Source organism: Giraffa tippelskirchi, chromosome 2 (genome assembly GCF_054371585.1).
Source record: "Giraffa tippelskirchi isolate mGirTip1 chromosome 2, T2T-mGirTip1v1.2.pri, whole genome shotgun sequence".
Lineage (NCBI taxonomy): Eukaryota > Metazoa > Chordata > Mammalia > Artiodactyla > Giraffidae > Giraffa > Giraffa tippelskirchi.
Genome location: NC_137276.1, coordinates 15,993,421 through 16,021,085, shown reverse-complemented (window position 1 = coordinate 16,021,085; position 27,665 = coordinate 15,993,421). Strand labels below are relative to the sequence as shown.

General features: G+C 35.2%; 1 protein-coding gene across 7 annotated transcripts in view; it reads left to right on the top strand.

Moving 5' to 3' along the window:
- Positions 1–27,665, top strand: part of ATRNL1 (attractin like 1) — a 738,261-nt gene that overhangs the window by 78,453 nt on the left and 632,143 nt on the right. For all 7 annotated transcript variants that reach the window (XM_081573518.1, XM_081573521.1, XM_081573515.1 and 4 more), the window contains exon 9: positions 23,149–23,332. In XM_081573518.1, coding sequence (XP_081429644.1) covers positions 23,149–23,332 — 184 coding nt within the window. The remainder of the gene's footprint in view (positions 1–23,148; positions 23,333–27,665) is intronic.

The following is a 27,665-nucleotide window of genomic DNA, read 5'->3' as shown; positions in this document are numbered from 1 at the left end:
TTCATTTATGCCTGTAATGATAGTGGAATAGATCATCTACTTTAGATCTCGGACTATGACTCTTCACATGATGACTCTTCATATATGACTCATATATGACTGTTCATACCCTAAAAATTTTTTCAAGCTCAAAGATTGATGAGTGAGCAATATATTTTGATATTTTAGTATATTTATGCCCCAACATTTATTTGATATTGGCTTCCCTGGTAGCTCAGTTTGTAAAGAATCTGCCTGCAATGCAGGAGACCCTGTTTCGATTCCTGGGTTGGGAAGATCCGCTGGAGAAGGGATCGGCTACCCACTCCAGTATTCTTGGGTTTCCCTGGCGGCTCAGCTGGTAAAGAATCTGCCGGCAGTGTGGGAGACCTGGGTTTGATCCCTGGGTTGGGAAGATCCCCTGGAGAAGGGAAAGGCTACCCACTCCAGTATTCTGGCCCAAAGAATTCTATGGACTGTATAGTCCATGGGGTCACAAAGAGTTGGACATGACTGAACGACTTTCACTTTCCCTTACCTGATGGCTCAGAAGGTAAAGAATCTGCCTTCAGTGCAGGAGACCTAGGTTCAATCCCTGGGTCAAGCAGATCCCCTGTAGAAGGGAATTGCTACCCACTCTAGTATTCTTGTCAGGAGAATTCCATGGACAGAGGAAACTGGTGGGCTACAGTCGATGGCATTGCAAAGAGTCAGATAATTGAGTAACTGACAGTTTCACTTTTTTTTGCTATATTTAAATTCTTACTGATATTTTCAAGAAGTAGTTTTTCACTATCCTCTTAGTTTTCTATAAATTATTTATAATATGACTTGATAACATAAAACAAGTAAAAGGAATTATTGAACCAAGATGGTAAATGTTGATTACTGTTGTTCTGGGATACTTAGGATTAAAACTGAGATACAAATGTTAGAAGTTAAGTAGGAAAGGAGAGAATTAAGGCTGCTGTGAAAGGTATGAACACAGAGGGAACCACTAGAGCAAAAATAGAAATTTTCTTAAGTACCAATAAAAGAAAATATCAGATAGAAAAGAACCTCAGAAAAACACATCCTAAATCATGCAGTAATTATAAATCAGTATGGCAGAGTTGATATCCAACATAATATTATCAATAAACATAGATGAGATTAAGTTGCCTGTTCAAAGAAAACACATTCACATTTGTGCATAAAGCGAAATTCAACTCTATGCAGGTGATGGAAGATGCACTTGAAACATGTTGATTCAGAAAGACTAAAATGAAGGGACGAAGTAAGATTTACTAGGAAAAATGGATACAGTGAGAAAGAGGGGCTGTGATCCTCAATCAGAGAAAGTAGAATTCAGATCACCAAAACATTACATAAGAACACCTTAAGATAAAAAACCCACAATTCACCATAATGGTATAATATATGAGAAGAATATCAGTGCATCAAATAACCCAGCAACCACCTATACAAAACTGAAATAGATAGCATCACTGTCATTAGCAAACAAGTCAAGCATTACTTTCAGTACTTAAGAGGAGAAAAAAGTACACACACAGACACACACACATGTAAATATCAAACAATACAGCCTGATTACAGACAATGTTATCTCTCCAACTAAACATAGAAAACTCACAAAAAGTGAGTTGACTATATACTAAGGTATAAAGAAAACATCAGTAGTTTCCAAAAGGTGCAAATATTGAAATTAAATACCTGTGTGTTAAATAAAGCCTTTCTATTGGATGAAAAAAGAAATAAATGCAAGCTTAAATTATAAAATTGCCGAAAAATAATGACAGTAAAAGCAACACATATAATAATCTGTGAGATACTTTTAAAAGCAATCATCAGAGGAATATTTTTAGCATTGAACAACTATATTAATATGAATGAAAATAAATGAACCATATCCCCAATTCTGTGATATCTGAGACATTGGCTGAGTGGGCCCAAACAGCTGGGGTGACTTGACAGGGGATGGTGCTGGTATCATCTGTAGCCTTTTCACTATATATATTGTGTTGCAGTTGAGATGACTGAAAGCTAAGCTCAAATGGGACAGTTTTTAGGTAACTTACACAATCTGCATATAGTTTGGACTTTGCAGCATGCCAGCTGAGTTTGAAAAGAAGTGTCCTGAGAGGGTACATCAGAAGATCAAGCATCCACAAAAATCAGGCAGAAGCTGCATATCTTTTATAGCAGAGCCTTAGAAGTCCCATGGCATCACGTCCATATTCTCTCAACTGAAGCAGTCATAGACTCTTGATTCAGAGGGAGGGCTCATAGATTCTCCTTCTTAGTGGTAAGCATTGAAGAGAATTTGGGCTGTGTTTTAAATTCACTTGAATCTCCAGTAGAAATACATATCAATTTCATTCCAAGGAATTTATCCTGCAGATACTTTTTTTTTTTTTTTTTGTATGCACAAGGTTATTCACTGTAGCATTATTTGGAAACTCCTTCAATGATAAAACTAAGAAAGTGATGGATAAGCTAGTATATCCACATTAGTGATCATGCACTTGTAGAAAATAATGATGAACTCTTTGAAATCAAATGGAGTGATTTACAGTGATTTATGTTGTGACCAAGTATACAGTATATATAATGTACTACTTTTTGTGTATTAGTGAAAGGAAAAGGAAAGGAAAGTCGCTCAGTCGTGTCCGACTCTTTGCGACCCCATGGACTGTAGCCTGCCAGGCTCCTCCGTCCATAGGATTCTCCAGGCAAGAATACTGGAGTGGTTTGCCATTTCCTTCTCCAGGGGATCTTCCCGACCCAGGGATCGAACCGAGGTCTCCTGCATTGGAGGCAGACGCTTTAACCTCTGAGCCACCAGGGAAGTCCAAGTTAAGAGAAATCAGAAAACATACTTATGCCTGTTTATATGAGCAAAAAACACCAGAAGGATAGACCAGAAAACAGTGATGTTGATTACTTACAAGAGGCAGCAGAGAATGCTGTGGAAAGGGTAGGAAATGAAAATATATTTCCCTTAATTCATTAAAAAAAAATAGTTTGGACTTTTAAAAGCATATTGCCATTAGAAACATACATGATCTATATATAAAAATTAAGTAAACAAGGAAAAGAAGAAAAGAAAACAAAACTCTAGAGTAATGCAAACTGAAACAAATGAGCCCAACTGTATTTCAGATGAATAGTATAGTTAATGCTGAAAGGGGAAAAAAGAACTAATCCAAGAGACTTTTTAAAATGATGTTTGTTTGCCTTTAGTATATGTGTGAATGTGAGGAAGAACTGCTAACAAATCTTGTAGGTTTGTTTTTTGAAGGGTTTGGTAAAGCAGTTCTAAAATTATTTTAGATGTATGGTTATATTGAAAGAATGAGTAAATGTGTTGATATTATTGGGAGCTAGAGTTCCTGATATGGAAGACAGGAGATACAAATAAGAAATGGGGAAGGCAAGGAAGGATACTACCAAGATGGATTGAAATTGGAGGTATCAGCGTGAGTTTATGATTAGAAGGTAGATAGTTATAGATATTTATTAATTCTTCACAAAGGGTCTAGATGTGAAGACACCCCAGTAATCATGAACACATTGGTCAACCATATTCCCAGATAGAGTTTTTAATAACATTTTTACCAAAAGAAGCAGGGCTTCTTGGAGAAATGGCTGATTTTAGGGCTGTGGTTCAGTTCAGTTCAGTCGCTCAGTTGTGTCCGACTCTTTGCGACCCCATGAATTGCAGCACGCCAGGCCTCTCTGTCCATCACCAACTCCCGGAGTCTACCCAAACCCATGTCAATCGAGTCGGTGATGCCATCCAACCATCTCATCCTCTGTCGTGCCCTTCTCCTCCTGCCCCCAATCCTACCCAGCATTAGGGTCTTTTCCAATGAGTCCACCCTTCGCATGAGGTGGCCAAAGTGTTGGAGTTTCAGCTTCAACATCAGTCCTTCCAATGAACACTCAGGATTGATCTCTTTTAGGATGGATTGATTGGATCTCCTTGCAGTCCAAGGGACTCTCAAGAGCCTTCTCCAACACCACAGTTCAAAAGCGTCAATTCTGCGGTGCTCAGCTTTCTTCACCGTCCAACTCTCACATCCATACATGACCACTGGAAAAACCATAGCCTTGACTAGACAGACTTTTGTTGGCAAAGTAATGTCTCTGCTTTTAAATATGCTATCTAGGTTGGCCATAACCTTCCTTCCAAGGAGTAAGCGTCTTTTAATTTCATGGCTACAATCACCATCAGCAGTGATTCTGGAGCCCAAAAAAATAAAGTCTGACACCGTTTCCACTGTTTCCCCATCTATTTCCCATGAAGTGATGGGACCAGATGCCATGATCTTAGTTTTCTGAACGTTGAGCTTTAACCCAACTTTTTCACTCTCCTCTTTCACCTTCATCAAGCGGCTCTTTAGTTCTTCTTCACTTTCTGCCGTAAGGGTGGTGTCATCCGCATATCTGAGGTTATTGATATTTCTCCCAGCAATCTTGATTCCAGCTTGTGTTTCTTCCAGCCCAGCGTTTCTCATGATGTACTCTGCATATAAGTTAAATAAGCAGGGTGACAATATACAGCCTTGACATACTCCTTTTCCTATTTGGAACCAGTCTGTTGTTCCATGTCCAGTTCTAACTGTTGCTTCCTGACCTGCATACAGGTTTCTCAAGAGACAGGTCAGATGGTCTGGTATTCCCATCTCTTTCAGAATTTTCCTAGGGAAATACAAAGATGAGCCTGGTATGTCTTGTTATGTTAAATAAAGAAAATACGTCAAAAGAACATAGAGGTCAGCTTGAAGGGGTTCTGTTGGTATATCTGGGATAATTTGAGCATCAGAAAGAAAAATGAAAGTGAAAGTCACTCAGTTGTGTCTGGCTGTTTGCAACTCCATGGACTATACAGTCCATGGAATTCTCCAGGCCAGAATACTGGAGTGGGTAGCCATTCCCTTCTCCAGGGGATCTTCCCAACCCAGGGATTGAACCCAGGTCTCCTGCATTGCAGGTGGATTCTTTGCCAACTGAGCCACAGGGAAGCCCAAGAATACTGGAGTGGGTAGCCTACCCCTTCTCCGGTGGATCTTCCTGATCCAGGAATTGATCGAGGGGTCTCCTGCATTGCAGGCGGATTCTTTACCAGCTGAGCTACTAGGGAAGCCCATCAGGATAATTTAGAGTAATTAGAATAATTTATGAAACATTGAAAACACAGGAATTCGTGAACCTACACAAACTGACAGACACAAATAGAGGAGAAGGGATCCCTCTTTCCTACACGGAATGCTGACTGACATTGCTAAAGTTGAAAAATCATTTTTCTTTTTTTGTGACAATCACAGTAAAAATGTATTTAGGAAGGAATCAGCAATGAATGCCAAATCTATGGTGGTGGGAACGAATTTTTAATGTGATGTGCATGATATTTAGATGTCTTTCCCACAGATTGTTCATTGGGTGCAGGGGAAAAATAGTAACTATGTACTGTAAAAATCCATTAGAACCTTGTCAGGCGATGAAAATTAGCATTACAAACTATGGGAAATTGGACATTATGTGCCTCTGGATATGGTACCTGCTAAAGGACACATTACTTAGAGCAGAGTTCTATAAACTTTTTCTGTAAAGACTTACATAGTAAATATTTTAGGCTTTGTCGATCATACAGTCTCCGATTTACTCAATTCTACCATTGAAGTGTGAAAGCAAGCCATGGATAGTATGTAAATGAATGGATATATCTGTGTGCCAGTACATTTTGTTTATGAAAAGGAGTGGCTGGCTAGATTTGGCCCATGGAACATAGGTTGCTGACCTTTGGCTTACAGTATTCTAAGAATTAATACCTGAATCCAATCATGAGGCCATATTGTATAAACTTCAAATGAGAAATAGTTATTCCTCAAGAGTGTCAATGTCATGAGAGAGAAGATAAGGCTGGGAATTGTTCCAGATTAAAGAAGGCTAAAGAAACATGACAACTGAATGCAGTTAAGTGATAAAAGACTGAATTGTACACTGGGAGAATTTGAATTCATAGATTGAAATATATGTGTTTATTAAACAGTATATAAATGTTAACCTCCTTGATGTGGATAACTATAATATTGTTTTGTAAAAAAAGTCTTCGTTCTTAAGATATACACCAAATATTTAGGCGTAATGGGAATGATCATGCCTGTTGTGTGTGTGTGTGTTTGTGAGTGTGTCCACACCCATGCACACACACGTGCTCACATGTTCATGTGAGAAATGGAGAGAGGGAACAAACGATGAAACAAGTGGGCAGAATGTTAGCCGTTAGTGAGTCTGAGTAATGAGTGTATGAAATGCCTTTGAGTATTCTTATAGCTTGTTTGTATCTTTGAAGTTATATCTAAATAAAGTGCTGAAATAGATGAGAGGAAATAGGGGTTTTTTTTGCATTTGGGTTATATAAGATGTATATTTAAACTGAGAATAGGAATACTTGTGAACTTGCTCTGGCAATAAAGGAAACGTCAGTTTGTCCTTTTTGCTGCACTTAGAATTATAGGAATTTTAGGGAATCTATAAATCTCAAAGGGGAATTATGTGCATGGTTTTACTCAGTTGGGTCATAAAGCTCTTCTGGGTCAGTCCTGAGGGAAGTTTATTTCATTTTAGGTTACCGGTACATTATACACTTTCTAAGACTCTCCATATGAGTCTCAACATTAGTATAATATTAGTGTTTTGCTGCACTATGTTACATGCCATTAGGATTTGGAGGTATAGTTTGGAAGCCATTATTAATGTCATTTTACTTTGCATTTTTCTTTTGATTTAAAAACCATTAGATATGGTGTTCTTAGCAAGGTAATTTTTTTTCTCTATAGGAATTGTGATACTATATGGCTTTCTCTTCTCTTCACTTTTAACATCACATTTTTTTCTTTTTTCAAAATTCTGTGGTGAATTTCAAGTGTAGATTGAACATTGCTTTCAGCACACTGGTTACTTGGAAATATAGACCTACAGAACATAATATTAGGTGGTGAGAATTAAAAATTTTTACTATATGAAATCTCCCTTTAAAAATAATCCAGTCATAGGATTCATAGAAGACAGATTTTAATGGTGCATAGATTAGGTTTGGCATTTGCTGTGTGTGGCTTCCCTGATGACTCAGACAATAAAGAATCTGCCTGGAATGCAGGAGACCTGGGTTTGATTCTTGGGTTGGGAAGATCTCCTGGAGAAGGAAATGGCAACCCACTCCAGTATCCTTGCCTGGAGAATCTCATGGACAGAGGAGCCTGGTGGGCTGCAGTTCATGGGGTCACAAAGAGTCGGACACAACTGAGTGACTTTCACTCACTCACTTTGATGTGTAGTTTCAGTTGTGAAGAACTTGGAGAACTAATTAGATAAAGTGAAATAGTTGCGATGTAATAAATAAAATACTTCATAAATTGCTAGGTTTGTGTGACAAAGAGTACTGTTAAGATGGTGTATGTTTTTATATTTTTTCTAAATGTTTCCAAAAGTACCACAGTAAAAAGCCCTTTAGTTTTGATAAGTTGAATTATTAAACCATATTCTTTTAAAACTGTTTATAAGCCATATAAATATTATGCACAAATTTGAAAATATGCATTGGTTATATTGAAATGTTATAATAGATGTGCATTCAATATTCAGGAGACTCTGGTCTTTTTGTCTCAATGCTTAACATTCTTTCACTGATGGAAGTATCAGTCCCTTAAAAGACAGCCATCCTACTATTTTATGTATTAAAATTTTTTATTTAGAAGAAATATGCATTTCTTATAATTCGTACTTGGATTGTCATAACTATATAGAACTGTACCTGTGCAAGGTAATCACTTTTCTACATATTGGCCCTACAAATATTTCAAGATATCTTAGTTTCAACTTATTATCTTCCATTTTTTAGATAGGCATCCTTAGTTCCTTCTGTCTTCACATAACAAGCTTTCCACTTACATCTTTTTGATAGCATCTTACATTAATAACAGGTATTAATGATTTAAAGAATATTTTCCAATAATAGTAACAGCAAGTGTTACTCTGTGCTCGGTGGTAGTATTAACACTTTACAAGTATTAACTCATTTAGTCCTCAATGTAAACATGCAGATTTATGGTCTTTTTAGCCCATTTTTCAGATAAGGGACCTGAGGCACAGATGTCTCACCTTACTGACCAGTGACCATACAGCTACTAAAAGGCAAAATCAAGATTATATAAATATAAGATACACATGATCTTAGTTGACCATTTGTTGTCTTTATCATACTCTCTGGACAAACTACAGTTTTGACCTTTTCAACCTTATCAGCTTAATGATGTGTTCCCTAATGTGAGAACATTGCTTTCACTTGTTCTGGACATATTTTATTAATATTTTTGTGTGTTTGCTTAGTCGCTCAGTCGTATCCAACTCTTGAGACCCCATAGACTGTAGCCTGCCAGATTACTCTGTTCATGGGATTCTCCACACAAGAATACTGGAGTGGGTTGCCACTTCCTCCTCCAGGGAATCTTTCCAACCCAGGGATCGAACCTGCATCTCCTGTGGCTCCTGCATTGCAAGCAGATTCTTTACTGTAGTTCATAGATTTTTGTTTTATATGTAACTTCTGGGAAGTAAAGTACTTTATCCTGTAGTTATCAATTGAATGTTGTACTCTCAGTGAAGGGCTTGACCTATTAATACATTGTTAAAATAGTTTCAGCTCATCATTTCTTTTGATTCCTAATTATTGTATCTAAAGATTTAATTAATTCCTCCTTTTACTGGGTCAGTGGTCATTTAATAAGTACAACTTCTGTGCCTTCATCCTAGGCACTGACAAAGAATGTCGAGGAGCAAACTATTGGCAATAAAAACATGGAGATGCAGAATATATAGATTTAAAGAGGTTCAAAAATCATGTCAGGCAACTGCAGTGTGTGGATCTCATTAAATACAGAGTTCAACAAACTTCAAAAGAAGAAAAGAAACTTATAAGAGGATTAGAAATCTGAATACTAACTGGATACTTACTGGTTTTAAAAATTAACTCTTTTTTTAAAATTTTTTGAGCATCACAGTGCAAACCTCTAGGGGTTTTGGAGTAAAGCCATAATCTCTTCTGCAGATAACTTTTTGAGAAACAGTTTCTGTTTTGCTAGGCAATATAATTCTTTTTTCCATTGTCTGCAAGTCTTTTCAGTTACTACTTTTCCTGGAAATGCTTGGTGTAAGTCATCTGGATCTGGAGTTCTCTTTCTGGCAAGATTTTAAAATGACAGATTCAAGTTATCTGATAGTTAATAAGACTACTGAAGTTTTTTCTCCTTCCTTGTCAGATTTGGTAATTTGATTTTATTTTCAAAATTTATCCATTTTGTCTAAAATTTTCCAATGTATTGATCTAAAGTTCTTCATAATATGTTTTTAGTGTAGTTTAAAATATTTTATAGCCATGTGTGCGTGTGCTCAGTCATGTCCAACTCTTTGTGACCCAATGACTGTAGCACCACAGGCTTCTCTGTCCATGGCATTTTTTTCCAGGCAAAAATACCAGACTGGGTTGCCATATCCTCCTCCAGGGGATTTTTCCCAACCCAGGGATTGAACCCACATCTCCTGTGTCTTCTGTATTGGCAGGTGGATACTTTTACTACTGAGCCACCTAGAAAGCCCTATGTTATAGCCATATCCACTTTTATATGCCTAATATTGGCTGCCTTGGCCTTCTTACTTTTGTCTTGATCGGATTCTCCACAAGATTATAAATCTCAATATTTTTGAGAGTACTAATTTTTGGAGTTATTGACTTTTAATATATTCATTTATCAGTTTAATTCCTATTGTTATTATGATTTCCTTTTAATATATTTTGATTTGTTATGCTTTTTTTCCATTTTATATTGTTGCTTAATTCATTATTTTTCAGGTTTTCTTCATTGAATTCTTAAAAATATATACTTTTAAAGCTGTAGCATAAACAATGTAAACAAGGCTATAGTTATATCCTACATGATTTGGTATGTACTGCTTAATTATTATTTAGCTCAAAGTGTGTTTAAAATTCCATAGTAATTTGTTCTTTCACTTATGGGTTATTTAGGTCAGTTCAGTTCAGTCGCTCAGTCATGTCTGACTCTTTGCGACCCCATGGACCGAAGCACGCCAGGCCTCCCTGTCCATCACCAACTCCTGGAGTCTACCCAAACCCATGTCCTTTGAGTCAGTGATGCCATCCAACCATCTCATCCTCTGTCATCCCCTTCTCCTTCTCCGCTCAATCTTTCCCAGCATCAGGGTCTTTTCCAATGAGTCGGCTCTTCGCATCAGGTGGCCAAGGTATTGGAGTTTCAGCTTCAACATCAGTCCTACCAATGAAAACCCAGGACTGATCTCCTTTAGGATGGACTGGTTGGATCCCCTTGCAGTCTAAGGGACTCTCAAGAGTCTTCTCCAACACCACAGTTCAAAAACATCAATTCTTTGGTGCTCAGCTTTCTTTATAGTCCAACTCTCACATCCATACATGACCACTGGAAAAACCATAGCCTTGACTAGACAGACTTTTGTTGACAAAGTAATGTCTCGGCTTTTTAATATGCTGTCTAGGTTGGTCATAAGTTTCCTTCCAGGGAGTAAGTGTCTTTTAATGTCATGGTTTCAATCACCATCTGCAGTGATTTTGGAGCCCAGAAAAATAAAGTCAGCCACTGTTTCCACTGTTTCCCTATCTATCTGCCATGAAGTGATGGGACCGGATGCCATGATCTTAGTTTTCTGAATGTTGAGCTTTAAGCCAACTTCTTCACTCTCCTCTTTCACTTTCATCGAGAAGTTCTTTAGTTCTTCTTCATAAGGGTGGTGTCATCTACATATCTGAGGTTATTGATATTTCTGCCGGCAATCTTGATTCCAGCTTGTGCTTCCTCCAGCCCAGCGTTTCTCATGATGTACTCTGCATGTTAAGTTAAATAAGCAGGGTGACAATATACAGCCTTAATGTACTCCTTTTCCTATTTGGAACCAGTCTGTTGTTCTATGACCAGTTCTAGCTGTTGCTTCCTGACCTGCATACAGGTTTCTCAAGAGGCAGGTCAGATGGTCTGGTAGTCCCATCTCTTTCAGAATTTTCCATAGTTTATTGTGATCCATGCAGTCAAAGGCTTTGGCGTAGTCAATAAAGCAGAAATAGATGTTTTTTCTGGAACTCGTGCTTTTTCAATGATCCATCAGATGTTGGCAATTTGATCTCTGGTTCCTCTGCCTTTTCTAAAACCAGCTTGAACATCTGGAAGTTCATGATTCACTTACTGCTGAAGCCTTGCTTGGAGAATTTTAAGCATTACTTTACTAGTGTGTGAGATGAGTGCAATTGTGCGGTAGTTTCAGCATTCTTTGGCATTGCCTTTCTTTGGGATTGGAATGAAAACTGACGTTTTCCAGTCCCGTGGCCACGGTTGAGTTTTCCATATTTGCTGGCATATTGAGTACAGCACTTTCACAGCATCATCTTTCAGGATTTGAAATAGCTCAACTGGAATTCCATCACCTCCACTAGCTTTGTTCGTAGTGATGCTTCCTAAGGCCCACTTGACCTCACATTCCAGGATGTCTGGCTCTAGGTGAGTGATCACTCCATTGTGATTATCTGGGTCATGAAGATCTTTTTTGTCCAGTTCTTCTGTTTATTCTTGCCACCTCTTCTTAATATCTTCTGCTTCTGTTAAGTCCCTACCATTTCTGTCCTTTATTGAGCCCATCTTTGCATGAAGTGTTCCCTTGGTATCTCTATTTTTCTAGAAGAGATCTCTAGTCTTTCCCATTCTATTGTTTTCCTCTATTTATTTGCATTGATCACTGAGGAAGGCTTTCTTATCTCTCCTTGCTATTCTTTGGAACTCTGCATTCAAGTGGGTATATCTTTCCTTTTCTCCTTTGCTTTTCACTTCCCTTCTTTTCACAGCTATTTGTAAGGCCTCCTCAGAGAGCCATTTTCCTTTTTTGCATTTCTTTTTCCTGGGGATGATCTTGATCCCTGTCTCCTGTACAATGTCACGAACCTCCATCCATAGTTCATCAGGCACTCTATCAGATCTAGTCCCTTAAATCTATTTCTCATTTCCACTGTATAGTCATAAGGGATTTGATTTAGGTCATACCTGAATCGTCTAGTGGTTTTTTCCACTTTCCTCACTTGTCTACTTTCTTGTAGCTTTCAGTGGTCTTCTCCACTTTCTTGTAGCTTTTAGGTAGATTCTTTCTTGTTTTGTACACAGATGATCATGTAATACGCTCAGAGTAATAAATATTCATCTTCCTTTTCACTGTATATACGTTTTATTATTTTCTTTGTACTGCTAGGTTCTCTGGTACAATACTGAGTCAAGGTGGTGCTAGCAGACATTTATGCCTTTTTAAAAATTTTAGTAAAGAAAGCTCCAGTCTTTTAATTACTATTACTATATTAGCAATGTATTTTTTTTGGATGCCTTTATCAGGTAGAGGAAATTCACTTTTTTTAAGTAGATAAATTAAGATTTTTGTTGGAGTTTCAATATCAAACTCTCACAAATTAGTAGAATGAATACACAGAGAAGTAGAAGGATATAATAGATCTGAAAAGCACTGTGAACCAATTCAACATAATTAAGATTTATACAATTTTCACACACCAGTTGGATACAAATTCTATTCAAGTTCCCATAAGCTATAAAGGAAATTTAGTTTTATTCCTGGTTTGCTGAGTCTTTTTCATGAATAATGTTAAATTTTGTCAAATAGTTTTCTGTATCATTGAGAAGATCGTTGTTTCTTTCTTTATTTCTTTTTTTTGATTTCTTACTATGGTGAATGACATTGATTTTCAGATGTTAACCTACTATTGCATTTTGGATAAACTTTGCTTGGCCACAATATATTATTCTTTTCATACATTGCTATAATTGATTTGCAAAAATGTTGTTAAGGATTTTTATGTTTATGCTCACAAGAGATCTTGGACTATCATTTTCTTTTCTTGTAATATCTTTGTCTGCTTTTATAATCTGGGTAATGGTAAAATGATTTGAGAAATGTTTTGTCCTATTTTCTGTAAGAGTTTGTGTAGAAATGGTATTACTTCTTTCTTTTTTTTTAAATTAGTTTATTTTCTATTTTTTAACTTTACAATATTGTACTTCTTTCTTAAATGTTGAGTTTACCAGTGCAACTATTGGTCCAGAAACTTTCTTTGTAGGAAAGACTTTGATTATGGCATTTGTTTTCTTTAATAAATGTTAGCGATATTCAAATTATCAATTTCTGTTTGAATGACATTTGGTAGTCTGGGTTCTTAAGGAATTTGTCTGTGTCATTTAAGATGTTAAACTTAGTGACATGAAGCTATTCATTATATTCCCTTATTATTCTTTTTAATACTTGTAAAATCTGTAGTGATATTTCCTCTTATGCCTGATATGAATATTTGTGTCTTATTTTTCTGATCTGTCTGACTAGAGATTAGTAGGGTAATCAATTTTATTGACTTTTTCAAATAACCAGCTTTTGGTTCCTGTTTTCTATCGTATTGATTAATGCTTTATTTGTTACATATATTTTCTTCTTTGAGTTTTATTTGCTCTTGTTTTTCTGATTTCTTAAGGTCAAAGAATAGATCATTGAATTGAGATTGAGACCTTTCTTCTTCTTTTTAAAAAAGTAGTGTTGTGAATTTCCTTCCAAGTCAGTAGTTCTCAAACTTAATACCTAGGAATCACCTGGAGGGTTGTTAAAATAGATCCCCTAAACTCTGATTTTCTTATTCATTATATCAAGATTGGTGCCAGGGAATTTGCATTTTTAAAACGTTTCCAGGTAATGACAGTTGATGCTTCAGGGAACCACTGTTGTGACTGACTGCTGTAAGTACTGCTTTAGCTGTATCACATACATTTTGAAAGAGGATTCTTCTTTTTTGTTTCTATTTAGTTCAAAATGTTTTCTGCTTTTTTTGTGTGTGTGGTTCTTTTCTTTTGCTCCTGGGTTGTTTAGTGGTATTTTGTTTGATTCATATATATATGAAGATTTTTCTGGTATCTTTCTTGCCATTATTTCTGGTTTAATTCTATTATTGTTAGAGACTATATATTTTACAGTTAATTTTTTTCTTGAGTCTTATTTTCTGATCCAGAATATGATCTACCTTGGTGAATGTTAAATGTGAATTTGAAAAGATACACCTTCTGCTGTTGTTGGTTGGGGTATTCTATAAATGCCAATTATATTATGGTTGATAAAATGATTCAAGTCTTCTGTATCTTCACTGGTACTCTGTTTAGTACTTTCCTTAGTTCTTGAAAGAACAGTGTAGAAATTTCCAGTTATGACTGTGGATGTATCTGTTTCATTTTTAACTTCTACTGGTTTTTGCTTTACTTGTTATTTTTAATTTTTAATATTTAAAAAATTAGTTAATTAATTTTCTTAAAAATTTATATATTTATTCATTTATTGATTTACTTTTGGCTGTACTGGGTCTTCCTTGCTGCACTCAGGCTTTCTCTAGTTTTGAAAAGCAGGGACCACTTTCTAGTTGTGGTGTGTAGGCTTCTCAGTGTGGTGGCCTCTCTTGTAGTACACAGGCTCTATTTCGAATCCTAAAATATGATGCTGTTAAAGTGCTGCACTCAGTATGTTAGCAAATCTGGAAAACTCAGCAGTGGCCACAGGACTGGAAAAGGTCATTTTTCATTCCCATCCCAAGAAAGGGCTATGCCAGAGAATATTCAAACTACCACACAGTTGTACTCATTTCACATGCCAGCAAGGTAATGTTCAAAATCCTTTAAGCTAGGCTTCAGCAGTTCGTGAACCGAGACCTTCCAGATGTTCAAGCTGGATTTAGAAAAGGCAGAGGAACTAGAGATCAAATTGCCAACATAGGCTGATCATAGAAATGACATATGATCCAACATATGCTGGATCATAGAAAAAGCAAGAGAATTCCAAAAAAGCATCTACTTTTGCTTCATTGACTACGCTGAAGCCTTTGATTGTGTGGATCACAACAAACTGTGGAAAATTATTAAAGAGTTGGGAATACCCAATGACCTTACCTGCCTCCTGAGAAACCTGTATGCAGGACAAGAAACAACCGTTAGTACTGGACATGGAACAACGGACTGATTCCAAATTGGGAAAGGAGTACATCAAAGGAGATATTGTCACACTGCTTTTTTAACTTATATGCAGAGAACATCATGCAAAATGCCCGGCTGGATGAATCACAAACTGGAATCAGGATTGCTGGGAGAAATATCTATAACCTACATATGCAGATGATACCACCCTTATGGCAGGAAGTGAAGAGGAACTAAAGAGCTTCTTGATAAAGCTGAAAGTGGAGAGTGAAAAAGCTGGCTTAAAACTCAACATTCAAAAAATGAAGATCATGGCATCTGGTCCCATCACTTCATGGCAAATAGATGAAAAAGTTAACAGTGACAGATTTTATTTTCTTGGTCTCCAAAATCACTGCTGACAGTGACTCAGCCACGAAATTAAAACCTGCTTGCTCCTTGGAAGAAAAGCTATGACAAACATACGTAGCATATTGAAAAGCAGAGACATCACTTCACTGACTGAGGTCCATATAGTTAAAGCTATGGTTTTTCCTGTAGTCATGTATGGATGTGAGGGTTGGCCCATAAAGAAGGCTGATCCCTGAAGAACTGATGCTTTCGAATTGTGATGCAGGAGAAGACTCTTGGGAACCCCTTGGACAGCAAGGAAATCAAACCAGTCAATCCTAAAGGAAATCAACCCAGAATATTCTTTGGAAGGACTGATGCTGAACTGAAGCTCCAATACTGGAAAAGACCCTTATGCTAGGAAAGAATGAGGGCAGGAGGAGAAGGGGGCGACAGAGGATTAGATGGATGGCATCACTGACTCAGTGGACATGAGTTGGAGCAAACTCAAGGAGATAGTGAAGGATCGGGAAACCTGACATGCTGCAGTTCATGGGGTCACAGAGTCAAAAAGGACTTGGTGACTGAACAAGGCTACTTCCTTCTGTCCTTCATAGTTTCTTAGGATAAAGTCTGTGTCATTTGAGCTGTTGTTCCCCTATAGGTATTTTTTTATTTTTCTGTAGCTGCTTCTGAGATGTTTTCTGTGCTTTAGTTTTCAGCAGTTGCATTGTGGTGTGGATGTCACACAATTTATCCTGGTTGTGGTTTGTCTCAGCTCCTTGAATCTGTAGGACTATAAATTTGTTTACTATACTTTAAAATTTTATTTTTATAAAGGTTACTCTAGGGTTTATAATATGTATATTAGCTTATCAGATTCTACTTTTTAGTAATATTCTACCACTTCAAATATAATGTCAGAAACTCAGAATACTATTCCTACATTTCCCTCTTTTTCCTTTTTGCTTATATCATATCTCGTATGTTATGAAGAGCATAATACATTGTTACAATTTTTAGTTTGGACAGTTAATCATCATTTACTAGGAGAGAAAATGAGAAATGACACCTTGAGTATTTACTTATATATCAACCATTTCTTATACTCCTCATTCATCTATACAAATCCAGATTCTGTCTAGTTTCAAGTGTGATTTTTATTCAGCTTAAAGAACTTTTTGGGTTATTTTTTATAGAGCAAGTCTTCAATGATATATCCTCTCTTCATTTTTTTCCTTTGTCTAAAAAAGGTTTTACTCACTTTCACTTTTGGAAAATATTTTGTGGGATAGATTTCTACTTTGATAGCTACTTTTTAGTATACAGTGGTGGGTGAATGGTTTTTCCCTCTTCTCATTAATTTAAAAGTGTAACTTCCTTGTCTTCCCCCTTGCTAGGTTTCTGTTGAGAGTCAACTGGCATTCTTACTTTTTGCTCTTCTGCTTGTTCATCTTTATCACTTCATGCTATTCCTTGGCATGGGTTTATTTCTTTATTTTGTCCTGTTTTATATCACTGATCATCTTGGTTTTATGGATCTGTAAAGATGTCATTATTTTTGTCTGCCACTGGCATACTTCTGAAACTCTTATCATATTAGATTAGGCTACTTGATATTGTTATACAGGTCCCTGATATTCTGTTAATTGTTTTTCATTGTTTTTGTTTGTTTGTGTGCTTCATTTTGAACCGTTTCTATTTTCGTATTTGACATTAATTGTTCTTTTTTCCCATAGTGTTTACTCTCGTGTCAATTCTATTCAGTGTATTTTTCATTTCCAGGGATTTTTTTTTGAGTCTTTTTTAAAATCTCATGTTCATATTTTCTCTAACACTATTGAACGTACTTGAGTGGATTTACAGTAGCTTTTGAAGCATTCTCTTCTTTTAATTCTATCTTCTTTATTATTCCTGTGTCTCTGTTGATTGGTTTTTCTTCTTGTTATGGATCTTATTTTCTCTGGCCTCTATGCTTGTTAATTTTTTAATGCATTTTGAATATTGTATGTTTTTACTCTTATGGCTGCTGGGGACTTCGCTGTATTCCTTTAAAGAATGTTGGACTTTGTACTAACATAGGGTTAAGCTTCAAGTGTAAATATTTTGGGAGATTGCTTCTGAGGTCTGTTAGAGTGAATCCAAAGTAACTTTTAGTTTATGGCTAGTGTAATGCAGTATTTCATTCCTTTACATCCAATATTACATTTCCTTTTCAGGACTCTACCTAATGCCTCCTATAGTATGAGGTCTATCTTCTGCGGCTGCTGGGAGCTCAGATTGTTCCCAGCCCTGTGTGAGATCCAGGAGTTGTTCAGTCTACTAGTTTCTGGTGCTTCTTTCCATGACTTTAAGTAGTTTTCTGTTATGCACATGCTGATCAGTACGCAGCAAAAACTTGGAACATTCCCGCCAACCTCTTGAGCATCCACTCTGTAGAAACCACATATCTGGTATTATTTCCTATGAACTCTAGCTTGTAGGACTGTTCTTTTCAAATGCCGATCTTTGTTTTCTCAACCTGGTAAGATCACCAGAATCTGTTTACAATCAAATCCCCCTTCTTGCTCAGTGGTGAGAAATCTCCCCTCAGCGTATGTTTCAGCAATCACAGGGCTCACCTTGTTTCTCTTTTCTTTAAAATGATAATTCTGTGCTGCTTGTTATCTGGTATCATTTTTAATATTTTCTTCTGCTTTTTAAAAGTTGTTTATGGCAGGTTGTTAAATGCTATCTAAATATTTCCTTCATAGCCTGATAAAGAACTCCTGGTATATATAAGTCATTTTTGCTTTTTACTGTTGCAAAATTATTCTGTTGTTTCATGTATTTTTGTATTTATTGTCTCTCTCTTCTGTTTAATCAATCAGTGTTTCATTTTTAATAAATTGGGAATGTGATAGAGCATATTACAGAATTAAAAACAAAATTCATGCATATGCAAAGGACATATCAATCATAGGAAAATACTTTTTCTGAAATGACTGATATTTTGTTACTTTAAATGTTTATTGAGATAAAATGAATCCTTGTACTATGTGCACATTTCCAAATGCAAAAATAATAAGAATAAAATGAGAATGTAATCATAATTAATTTTAAATTTCAAGTTAATCACCTATATCTGAACAAAATTATTTTCTTAATTTTTCATCTGAAACTACCATATCACCGTTTCTTATTTGAACTGCTGGTGACTAAACCTTGAGAGATTCTCCAGGGGTATTTAGTAACTTACTTTGGTGTCAGACCTGTGTTATAGCTCTTACACTTTTAGTTTTTTAAAATATTTAATGAGTAGTTGAGTGCAATAGTGTATTTCATGATGAACTTTCCATTGCTAGTAGGGTGATATATTTTTTTCCATTAAAATTTTAATTTGAGAAAATTGTAAATTCACATACACTTGTAAGAAGTAACAGAGTGATCCTGTATATCCTTGATGTAGTTTTCCTTGGTGGTAAACATCTTGCAAAAATATAGTACAGAATCACAACCTGGATATTAACATTGGTACAATCCACTGGTGTTGTTTAGATTTCTCCAGTTTCATTAAAACTCATTTGCATGTGTGTGTATGTAGCATGTGTAGATGTGTGTATGTATTTAGTTCTGGGCAGTTTTATTCCGTGTTGTCTCATGTATCTACCACTGCAGTGTCTGTCAATGCAAGCATCCTTCACATTATCTTTTTTAGACCACACCTACTTCCCTTATGGTTCAGTGGTAAAGAAACCTCCTGCAGCCCAGGAAATGTGGGTTTGATCCCTGGGTCAGGAAGATTCCCTGGAGGAGGAAATGGCAACCCACTGCAGTATTCTTGTCTGGAAAATCCCATGGACAGAGGAGCCTGGCGGGCTACAGTCCTTGGGGTCGCAAAAGAGTGAGATACAGCTGAGTGACTAAACAACAACAACATCTTCCTAATATCCTTATTCCTTTCCCATCCCATCCTAACCCTTGACAATCTCCGATCTGTTCTTTATGTAATCTTACAATTTTACGAATGTCGTAAATGGATCATTTAATTTAAGGTAACTTTGATATGTTAGTGCCTAAGTCTGCTGTTTTATTATTTTTGTTTGTTTCCTGTTTCTTGTGCCTCTGTTTCTCTTCACTTGTTTCTCATGGGTTAACAAGTTTTAGAATTCAGTCTTGATTTATTTATAGTGTTTGTGAGTGTATTTCTCTGTATAGTTTTCTTAGGGATGGCTCTGGGTATTAAAAAATACATAAGTGACTTGCCTGTCTACTAGTATCAACATCTTACCACATCAAATGAAACGTGGAAACTTTGCTTTCATTTACATCCCTCACTTTCCCCACTTCTAAATATCATTGTCGTGAGTGTCAGATGATGTTATAGTTTTTGTTTCCTTCATCAGATATTGTTTGTAAGCCTCAAAGAGAAGGAGAGTTTATTGTGTGTAGTCACATATCTGCTTTATTTGTTGTTCTTTCCTGTTGTTCCAATATTCTTTTATCATTTCATTTGTCTGAAGAATTTTCTTAAGCCATTCTTTAAGGAGAGGGCCACAGATGTCAAAGTCTTTTAGTTTAGTTTTTTTTTTTTAACTAAAAAAAATTTTTTGACTGTGCCTCATGGCATATGTGATCTTAGTTCCCCAACCAGAAATTGAACCCACACCACCTGCAGTGGAAACATTGAAGTGCTGAGTCTTAACTACTCAACTGCCAGGGAAGCCTGTATGTTTATGTCTTATACACAATTTGGAGATTTTCAGCCACCATTTTTAAAAATATCTCTTTCAGCTCCGTTCTCTTTTTTCTCTTCTTGTGGGATTCCAGTGGTACAAATGTTGGACCAATTGTTAATTGTCCCAAAGGTTTCTTAGACTTTTTTTTTTTTAGTTTATTTTCTCTGGTGTTCAGATTGAGTAAATTTTACTGCTCTGTCCTTCCAGTTTACTGATTCTATCCTCTGTCATCTCTACTGCTGAGTCTGTCCAGTTAACTGATATTTGTTACTGTATTTTCCTTTCTTCCTTCCTTCTCACTCCTTCCCTCCCTCCCTTCTTTCTATCCTTCGTCTCCTCCCCCATTTTTTGGCTGAGACTTGTTGTTTCAGGAGAACTTGTAGTTGCTTGTATCATGGCTGCTTTAAAATTCTTGTTAGATAGTTTCAACATCTCAGAGTTAGTGTCGCTTGACTGATCTGGTTCCCAACATGACAAGTATTTTTTTTTTTTATTTGTTTAATATCTTGGACATTTTGGCTTTTATATTGGGAGTCTTTGAGTCTTACTTAAATCTTCTATTTTAGTAGGTTAGTCACTCTGTTTAGGTTTAGCAGTAAGATCTTGTGGTGGGATCTCCTTTTCCAATCTCAGGCCTTTAGGGAAAGTGGAACTCCTCCCCTGTCTGCAAACAGTGTTTGGTGAATCCCTCTTGCTGGTGCTCCCAATGTCATCTGGGGTTATCCATGGGGGTTCCTCTTCAATTTGCGGGAGGAATAAGCCTACCTGAGTTGCTTTTTATTGCTGGGTTATGGATTGAGAAATGCTGGGCTGACTAGCCTTCTTTTGTTGAGTCGGAGGTGATAAGATATCCATCCTATAGTCTTGGAGGCCCTAAGAGTCAGTGTTCCTCCTTACACCTTTCATATTTCTCCTGTGGTTGTCTTTGGGACTGTTTACTGGGTTTGTTAGTGGGAAGGAGAGGGAGAAATTAGTCTACACCAACTTTTAAACATTTAGTGTGTTAATTTTTTTAACTCTAAATTTCCTTAGCTGTAAAGAAAGAATAGCAATAGTAAACTTCCAAAGGTTTCATATTATCAAATGAACTAGTGAGATACTCCCTGAGACATAATATATACTCTGTAGATAATGATGCTGTAGCTGATTGCCAGGTTGCTTATTGCATCATTGTTTTTAAGAACACACTGAAACTCGAATGAGTCATAATGTAGGATTATTTAAGTTATCATCAGTACAATAGAATTTAGCTAATGAAAGTGAAAGTAATAAGTAGAATGTGCAAAGATGCCCCAGATGTTTTGTTGAGTGAAAATATAGGCGTAAAATAGCATGATTTTTTGGTACAAATGTTTATAGGTATGTATGTATGTGTAAGTCATATATATTTGTCCTGTCTATTGTGATACAGTATTCAGAACTGTAGTTTCAAAATATTCTGAACGTAACAATTTGTGAAAAATACCTCTAGATAGTGGGCTAGGGGAGAAGGTAACATTCACTGTTGCATTATATACCTCTTTATTGCCACAATGTTTTTCAGTAAGAAGTAGTTTTATCTTTTTTTTATTAAAAAGAGAATGTGTAAAAACATGAAAACTTTTAGTTTGGCTATATATATACACACAGATATATATATATATATATATATATACACAGATATATATATAGCTTTAATGAGTGGTTGAAGAATATCAAAGGAATGCTCATTAGTTACAAGAATACTCTGAAATTTCTTTAAATATGTTTAGTTTTCTCTGAGTATAATTGACTTTAACAAATCCTTTCTGATACTTCCTTTATGACTACTTTTATGACTGATGAAGTATCATATTCTTTACTACCTTAAAATTGTGTCAATGTGAAGAATTTTTAAGCATCATCTTTATTTTCTGTTACTTGCTTTGAGTATTTCAATGAGCTTCTAGAATGCCAAAGTTTAGGTGACAAAGTTAGAGGGAAGATGCAAGTGTGATATGATTGGATATTTAAAGACTAATAACAGATTTCTGTATGGTTGCTCTTTACAATCTAAATTCCTTTAAGACCAAAAGATATGTATTTTTTCATTTGCACATTCTTAAAACCATATGCCTTGCATATGATTAGAACTTGTTTCAGTGAATTTGCTATAGAAATGAGAGTCCCTTCTAGATGTATCAAGTAGAATGGGACTTAAAATAGGGAGTTAATAACAATATACTAGAGACAACAAAATGAGGGAATTAGTCAGAAATCTGGAGCTGCTGCATACCCAGGCTGGAACTTAGGACCATGTTTGTAATTGAGCTGCTGACTGTAGATGCCACTTCTGCCACTGAGCAGGTGCTGTGCCTGCTGCTGTTGCTGTAAAACCACCACTGCCATTGCCCAGTAATCACCTACCTGTTCCTACTGCTAGAGAAGAAAGAAAGTAGAATGTCTTTCTTCCATTTGCCTTCTGTTCTCTCCCAAGTACTTTCATTACTGGAAACTGATGGTAACACAGCTGTCAAATGAGTCTTGGAAATTTAATTTTTAGGTTTTTATCAGTAGCACAAAGGACTCTTAGATGGGATAGTGAGACTCATAACCAAGACATAAAAGACTAGCACAGTGCTAAAAATTGTTAAGACAAGAGTCTTATCTTTTTAGTCATTGTAATGTCAGTGACTAACTCAGCCTGTAACATAATAACCTCTCATAAACTTTTATTAAATCTTTCTTTTTTCAGGTTTATTTACAGATACAGAAATATATGTGAGAATAAGGTTTAGTTTTTTCTTGCACATACAAAAATGTTTTCAATATTTCAAAGTTTAATTAAAATCTACAAAGAGACCAGTTTTACTCACCTTTGGTCTTTAGCACCCAACATAGTAACTAGCACATATTTAATAATTTTTTTAAAAATTAAATTATTATTAGATATACTTTACTCATAAAATGTGGTATTAGAATGACCTCATTGGTAGTTTGGTGGTACATTAATTTTTTTTAAATACTATTTAAGTTCACATTTTATCTTCTTTCTCTTATAGCATCAAACACTTGGCTTGTTCCGGAAACTAAAGGAGCTATTGTTCAAGGGGGATATGGCCATACCAGTGTGTATGATGAAATAACAAAGTCCATTTATGTTCATGGAGGCTACAAAGCATTACCAGGCAACAAATATGGACTGGTAGATGACCTTTATAAGTATGAAGTTAACCCAAAGACTTGGTGAGTAGATTGGGCTGAAGTATGATGGGAAAATTGGACACTTGTTCTATTTTATATTTTTATAATAGTGGTGTTTATTAAATATTTTCAAGGAGGTATTCTTGACTTTTTCCCATCTTTATTTCAACTAATGATATTCTATTATGTAGCAAAGGCACTACATAATGCATTTTCTATGTAGCCATCTTCACTGTAAACGATTGACTTTACTGAGTTTTCCAGTCCTGTAGATAGTCTTGTTCTGTATAAATCACTCATAAGTGCTGATACTGTGTGCAGTTCAGAAGAGCAGTTTTCTTACCAATGTATCTTTGACATGGTCTGTACTGGGATTTGTTCTTCTTTACACTCATATTTTATTGTCAGTTGTAAATTTTAAAAGCATTTCTTCAGTTTCATCTTCTAATTTCCTGTGAAATACAAAGCTGTGACATTTAGGTAAATTTTATTTTACTGTTGTTATAAATAATACTACAGTGTACATCTTGAACCAGTCATTTTACATAAGCAAGATTTTGTCTAGGGTGCATATCTAAAAGTGAAATTGCTGTATCTGAGGATATTCATGTCCTCAACTTTAGGACACATTTAGCAAGCCTAATTGCTTTTCGAGTCACCGTGATAACGTCCTACTTCCTCCAGCAGGTATGAGTGCTCTTGTTTCTTCATAGTCCCCCCAATACTTGATAATTGTGAGGATATTTTCCTTCTTCAGTGCAATGGATGTGAATGGTATCCTACTGATATTTTAATGTGCATATCCTGATTGATATAGTGAATAAGCATATTTTTATGTGTTCATTTGCACTTGTGTTTTCTGTTTAGTGAATTGCTTATTCACAGCCATAATTTTTTCTTTATGTTTAAAATATTAATTTTTCATTTATTGATTTTTTCTATGTATATGAGTTTTATTGACCAATATGCTATTTTTTATTTAAAGTTTTTATTATATTTGGAAAAATATCAGCAATTATTTCTTTTTAAAAATTTTTGTTGAAGTATAATTGATTTACAGTGGTGTGTTAGTTTTAAGTGTACAGCAAAGTGAAGCATATGTTCACTCTTTTTTTAGCTTCTTTTTGTTGTACTCATTTTCTTTTCTAAGATCTGGAAAGTGACCAGTTTTTTGTTCTAAGATACTAAACATTCTTTTAAACTTACATGAAATTAACTATATGTTTAAATGAAGTACAGTTTTCCACTCAATTGTGATTTGTTCTGTCCCCTTCACGTTCACACATATATTCTAATTTTTACTTTACTTGAAAAAAAAGAAAGACAGAATTAAAGAAAATGAAGACTTTTCCTTTGAGTATCTTTGCTAATTAAAATTTTTTTTTTTTAGTTTAAATAAAATGCAGTATTATATTTTAGTAGATAGGCTATTTTGCTGAACTTTTAGAAAATGTGTATTTGGAGAAATTATTTTTCAGTGGTGAAGTTGATTATTCTGGACTATAATTTCTACTTAGAAAAATTAGAAATTATCTCTTTTTAAGGCATGAGAGGACTACAAAGACAGTAAGATATGTTGGTCAAGATTTAGGAGTTAAATGACAAAGGAGATATGACTGGCATTTTGTACAACTGTTGTTCTTGAGACAATTGTGAATCCTGAAAACTTCCTGAGAAACTGAGCAGAACTTTTGTCAATCAATATGCAGGACCAAATTGTATTTCTAGGTGTGCCAAGGAAGAGAGGTCTTATTACACACTTAATGATGTAGTCTGGTCCCTGAGGTTCTAAACCTACGAGTGAGGATAAGCTTATCTTTGAAACATCATGGTCTTTGATTGGATTATGGTGATCTGCATTGCCTACATTGGTGACAGAGCAAAAGGAAATCCTCTCTTGAGTAAAATAGTATCATACAGAGGCTCACATTAGTTCATTTACAATATATGTTGCAAAACAAAAAATAATAAGTCTTAGAAAAAGAAAAGCCATGAAAATAACCCAGCCATTTGAAATATACCAATAGGATAATGGTGGTTTCATAAAGAAACTACAATAATTAGGATTTTATGATTGAGGAATTAAAGGTAGGAAAATATTGGCAGACAACTGGAAACTTACACTAACTAACTTGATTACGAAATAATCAAGTAGAAATTATAGAATTGGAAAATTGATTATTTACAAATTCTTTGGATATGTTTAACAGCAGGTTAGACATAGCTGAGGGGGAGGTTAGTGAAACAGAAGATGAGTCATATTGAAATAAAGAGAAAGAATGAAAAATAAAAGAGGGAAAGAAATATCAGGAACATGTAGAAATATTGTAACATGCATATAATTGAAGTCCAGAAGAGGACTGAGAAAATAATGTAGAGCGTTATTTGAAGTCTCAAATGCCTGAGAATTTTCAAAAGTGACAAAAGATGTCCACCTACAAATTAAGGAAATTCCGTGAGCATGAAGGGGTGAGTACAAAGAAACATACGCTTAGAAATAACATTGTAAAACTGATGAAAACCCAAATAGAATGAGAAAAGCCACCAGAGGGGGAAAAGGCATATTCTCTTTAAAGGAGCAACACTAAGACTGACAACTGATATTTTTTTAACTGAAAAAATGGAATCTAGAAGACATGGTGTCTTCAAATGGCTGAAGGAAGATAATCATCTGTCCAAAATTACCCAGTGAAAAACCCTTAAAAAACAAAAGCAAGGAATAGACTTTTCAGAAAAACAAGAATTGAATTTGATGATAGCAGACCTGTAATACAGAAAATACTGAATAAATAAAGAAAATTCTATTGAAGTAGAAGAAAAATAATCCTGGATACTGGAGGGAATAGAGAAATGGAAAGGGTAAATCTAAGTGATTATTTATTGTAAAATAGTATAATGGTAATTGTAAGAAAGCCCTCTATGTCCAACAAGTGAATAGAGGGAAAAATGAGAAGACTACTCAATGCATTTGGAAGAAAACAAAAAAGGAATGGAAAGGGAACAAAGTAAAATTGGGACAAATATAAAGGAAGATGGTTTAATTAACTCCAAATATGTCATAATTACACTAAAAGTGAGGAAGTAAATATTCCAGTTACACTAAATGTGAGAGACTAAATATTCCAATCAAAAGCTAAATATTTTTAGACTCGGTGTAAAAATTAAAGCCTAGCCATATGCTTCTTAGAAAATATACAAAAAATATAAAGGTATTTAGAGCAATTGAAAGTAAAGGGTGGAAGAAAGGTACATATTATGCAATCACAAAACAAAAGAATGTTGGTATAGTTATACTACTATCAGACAAATAAGAATTTAAGTCATGCATATGCCTGGAAAATATAATAGTTCTGAATTTAAATGTAGCTTTTAACTCTGTGTTAAGTAAAGCAAAACTTGACAGAAGATGGGACAAATCATAGTATGATGTTTTAAACCCAGTTGTTTTGGCAACTGATAGTACTTGAAGACTAAAACCCAGTAAAGATAGAAAAGATTTGAAAATCTCAATTTATAATTTTGGAGTTTTTTGGTATATGAGCGCATATTATCTTATGACTTCAGAATATATGTTGTTCTCAAGTACATAGGGAACATTTTTCTAAAATTTACCATATACTGGGTTTTAATTCAAGTCTAAAGAAATTTAAAGAGTGAAATCATATGAAGTAATTAACCACAGTGAAATAAATAAAAAGTAACTAGAAAAAAACTCCAGGATGTCTGTAGTTAATAAACTCCTTAAAATTGATTAGTTAAATTATGCAGAAAATTAGAAAACATTTGTACTGAATAATAGGATAAGATGATTATGATGCTGTCAATAAAGACATTTATAACTTTAAATGCATTTATTAGAAAATATTTTAAAAAGCCTGAAAATCAGTGGTCTAAGCTTAACCTCAGGAAGTCAGAAAATAAGCAGCAGATTAATCTCAAAGAAGGAATAAAATGAATAAAGGTAGAGGAAAGACAAGAGATAGAGCACAAATTAGTGTGAAATAGAAAACAAACGTGATAAAGATATAGCCACCAAAAATCAGCAAAGTTGGTTGTTTGTGGAGATAGATCCCCACCCATATTTAGAAACAGAGATCACAGTTGGCCTACTATATGTGTGGATTCAACCAATCATGGATTGAAGATATTAAAAAAAAAGTTCGAAAAAGCAAACAGAACTTGAATTTGTCATGCACCAGCAGCTACTTGCATAGCATTGACAAGCGTTTACAGCAGTTTACGTAGCATTTACATTGTATTAGGTGTTATAAGTAATCTAGAAATGACTTAGATTATACAGGAGGATGTGTATAGGTTATATGTCATTTTATGTAAGGGTCTTGAGTATCTGTGGATTTTGGTATTGATGAGCCTA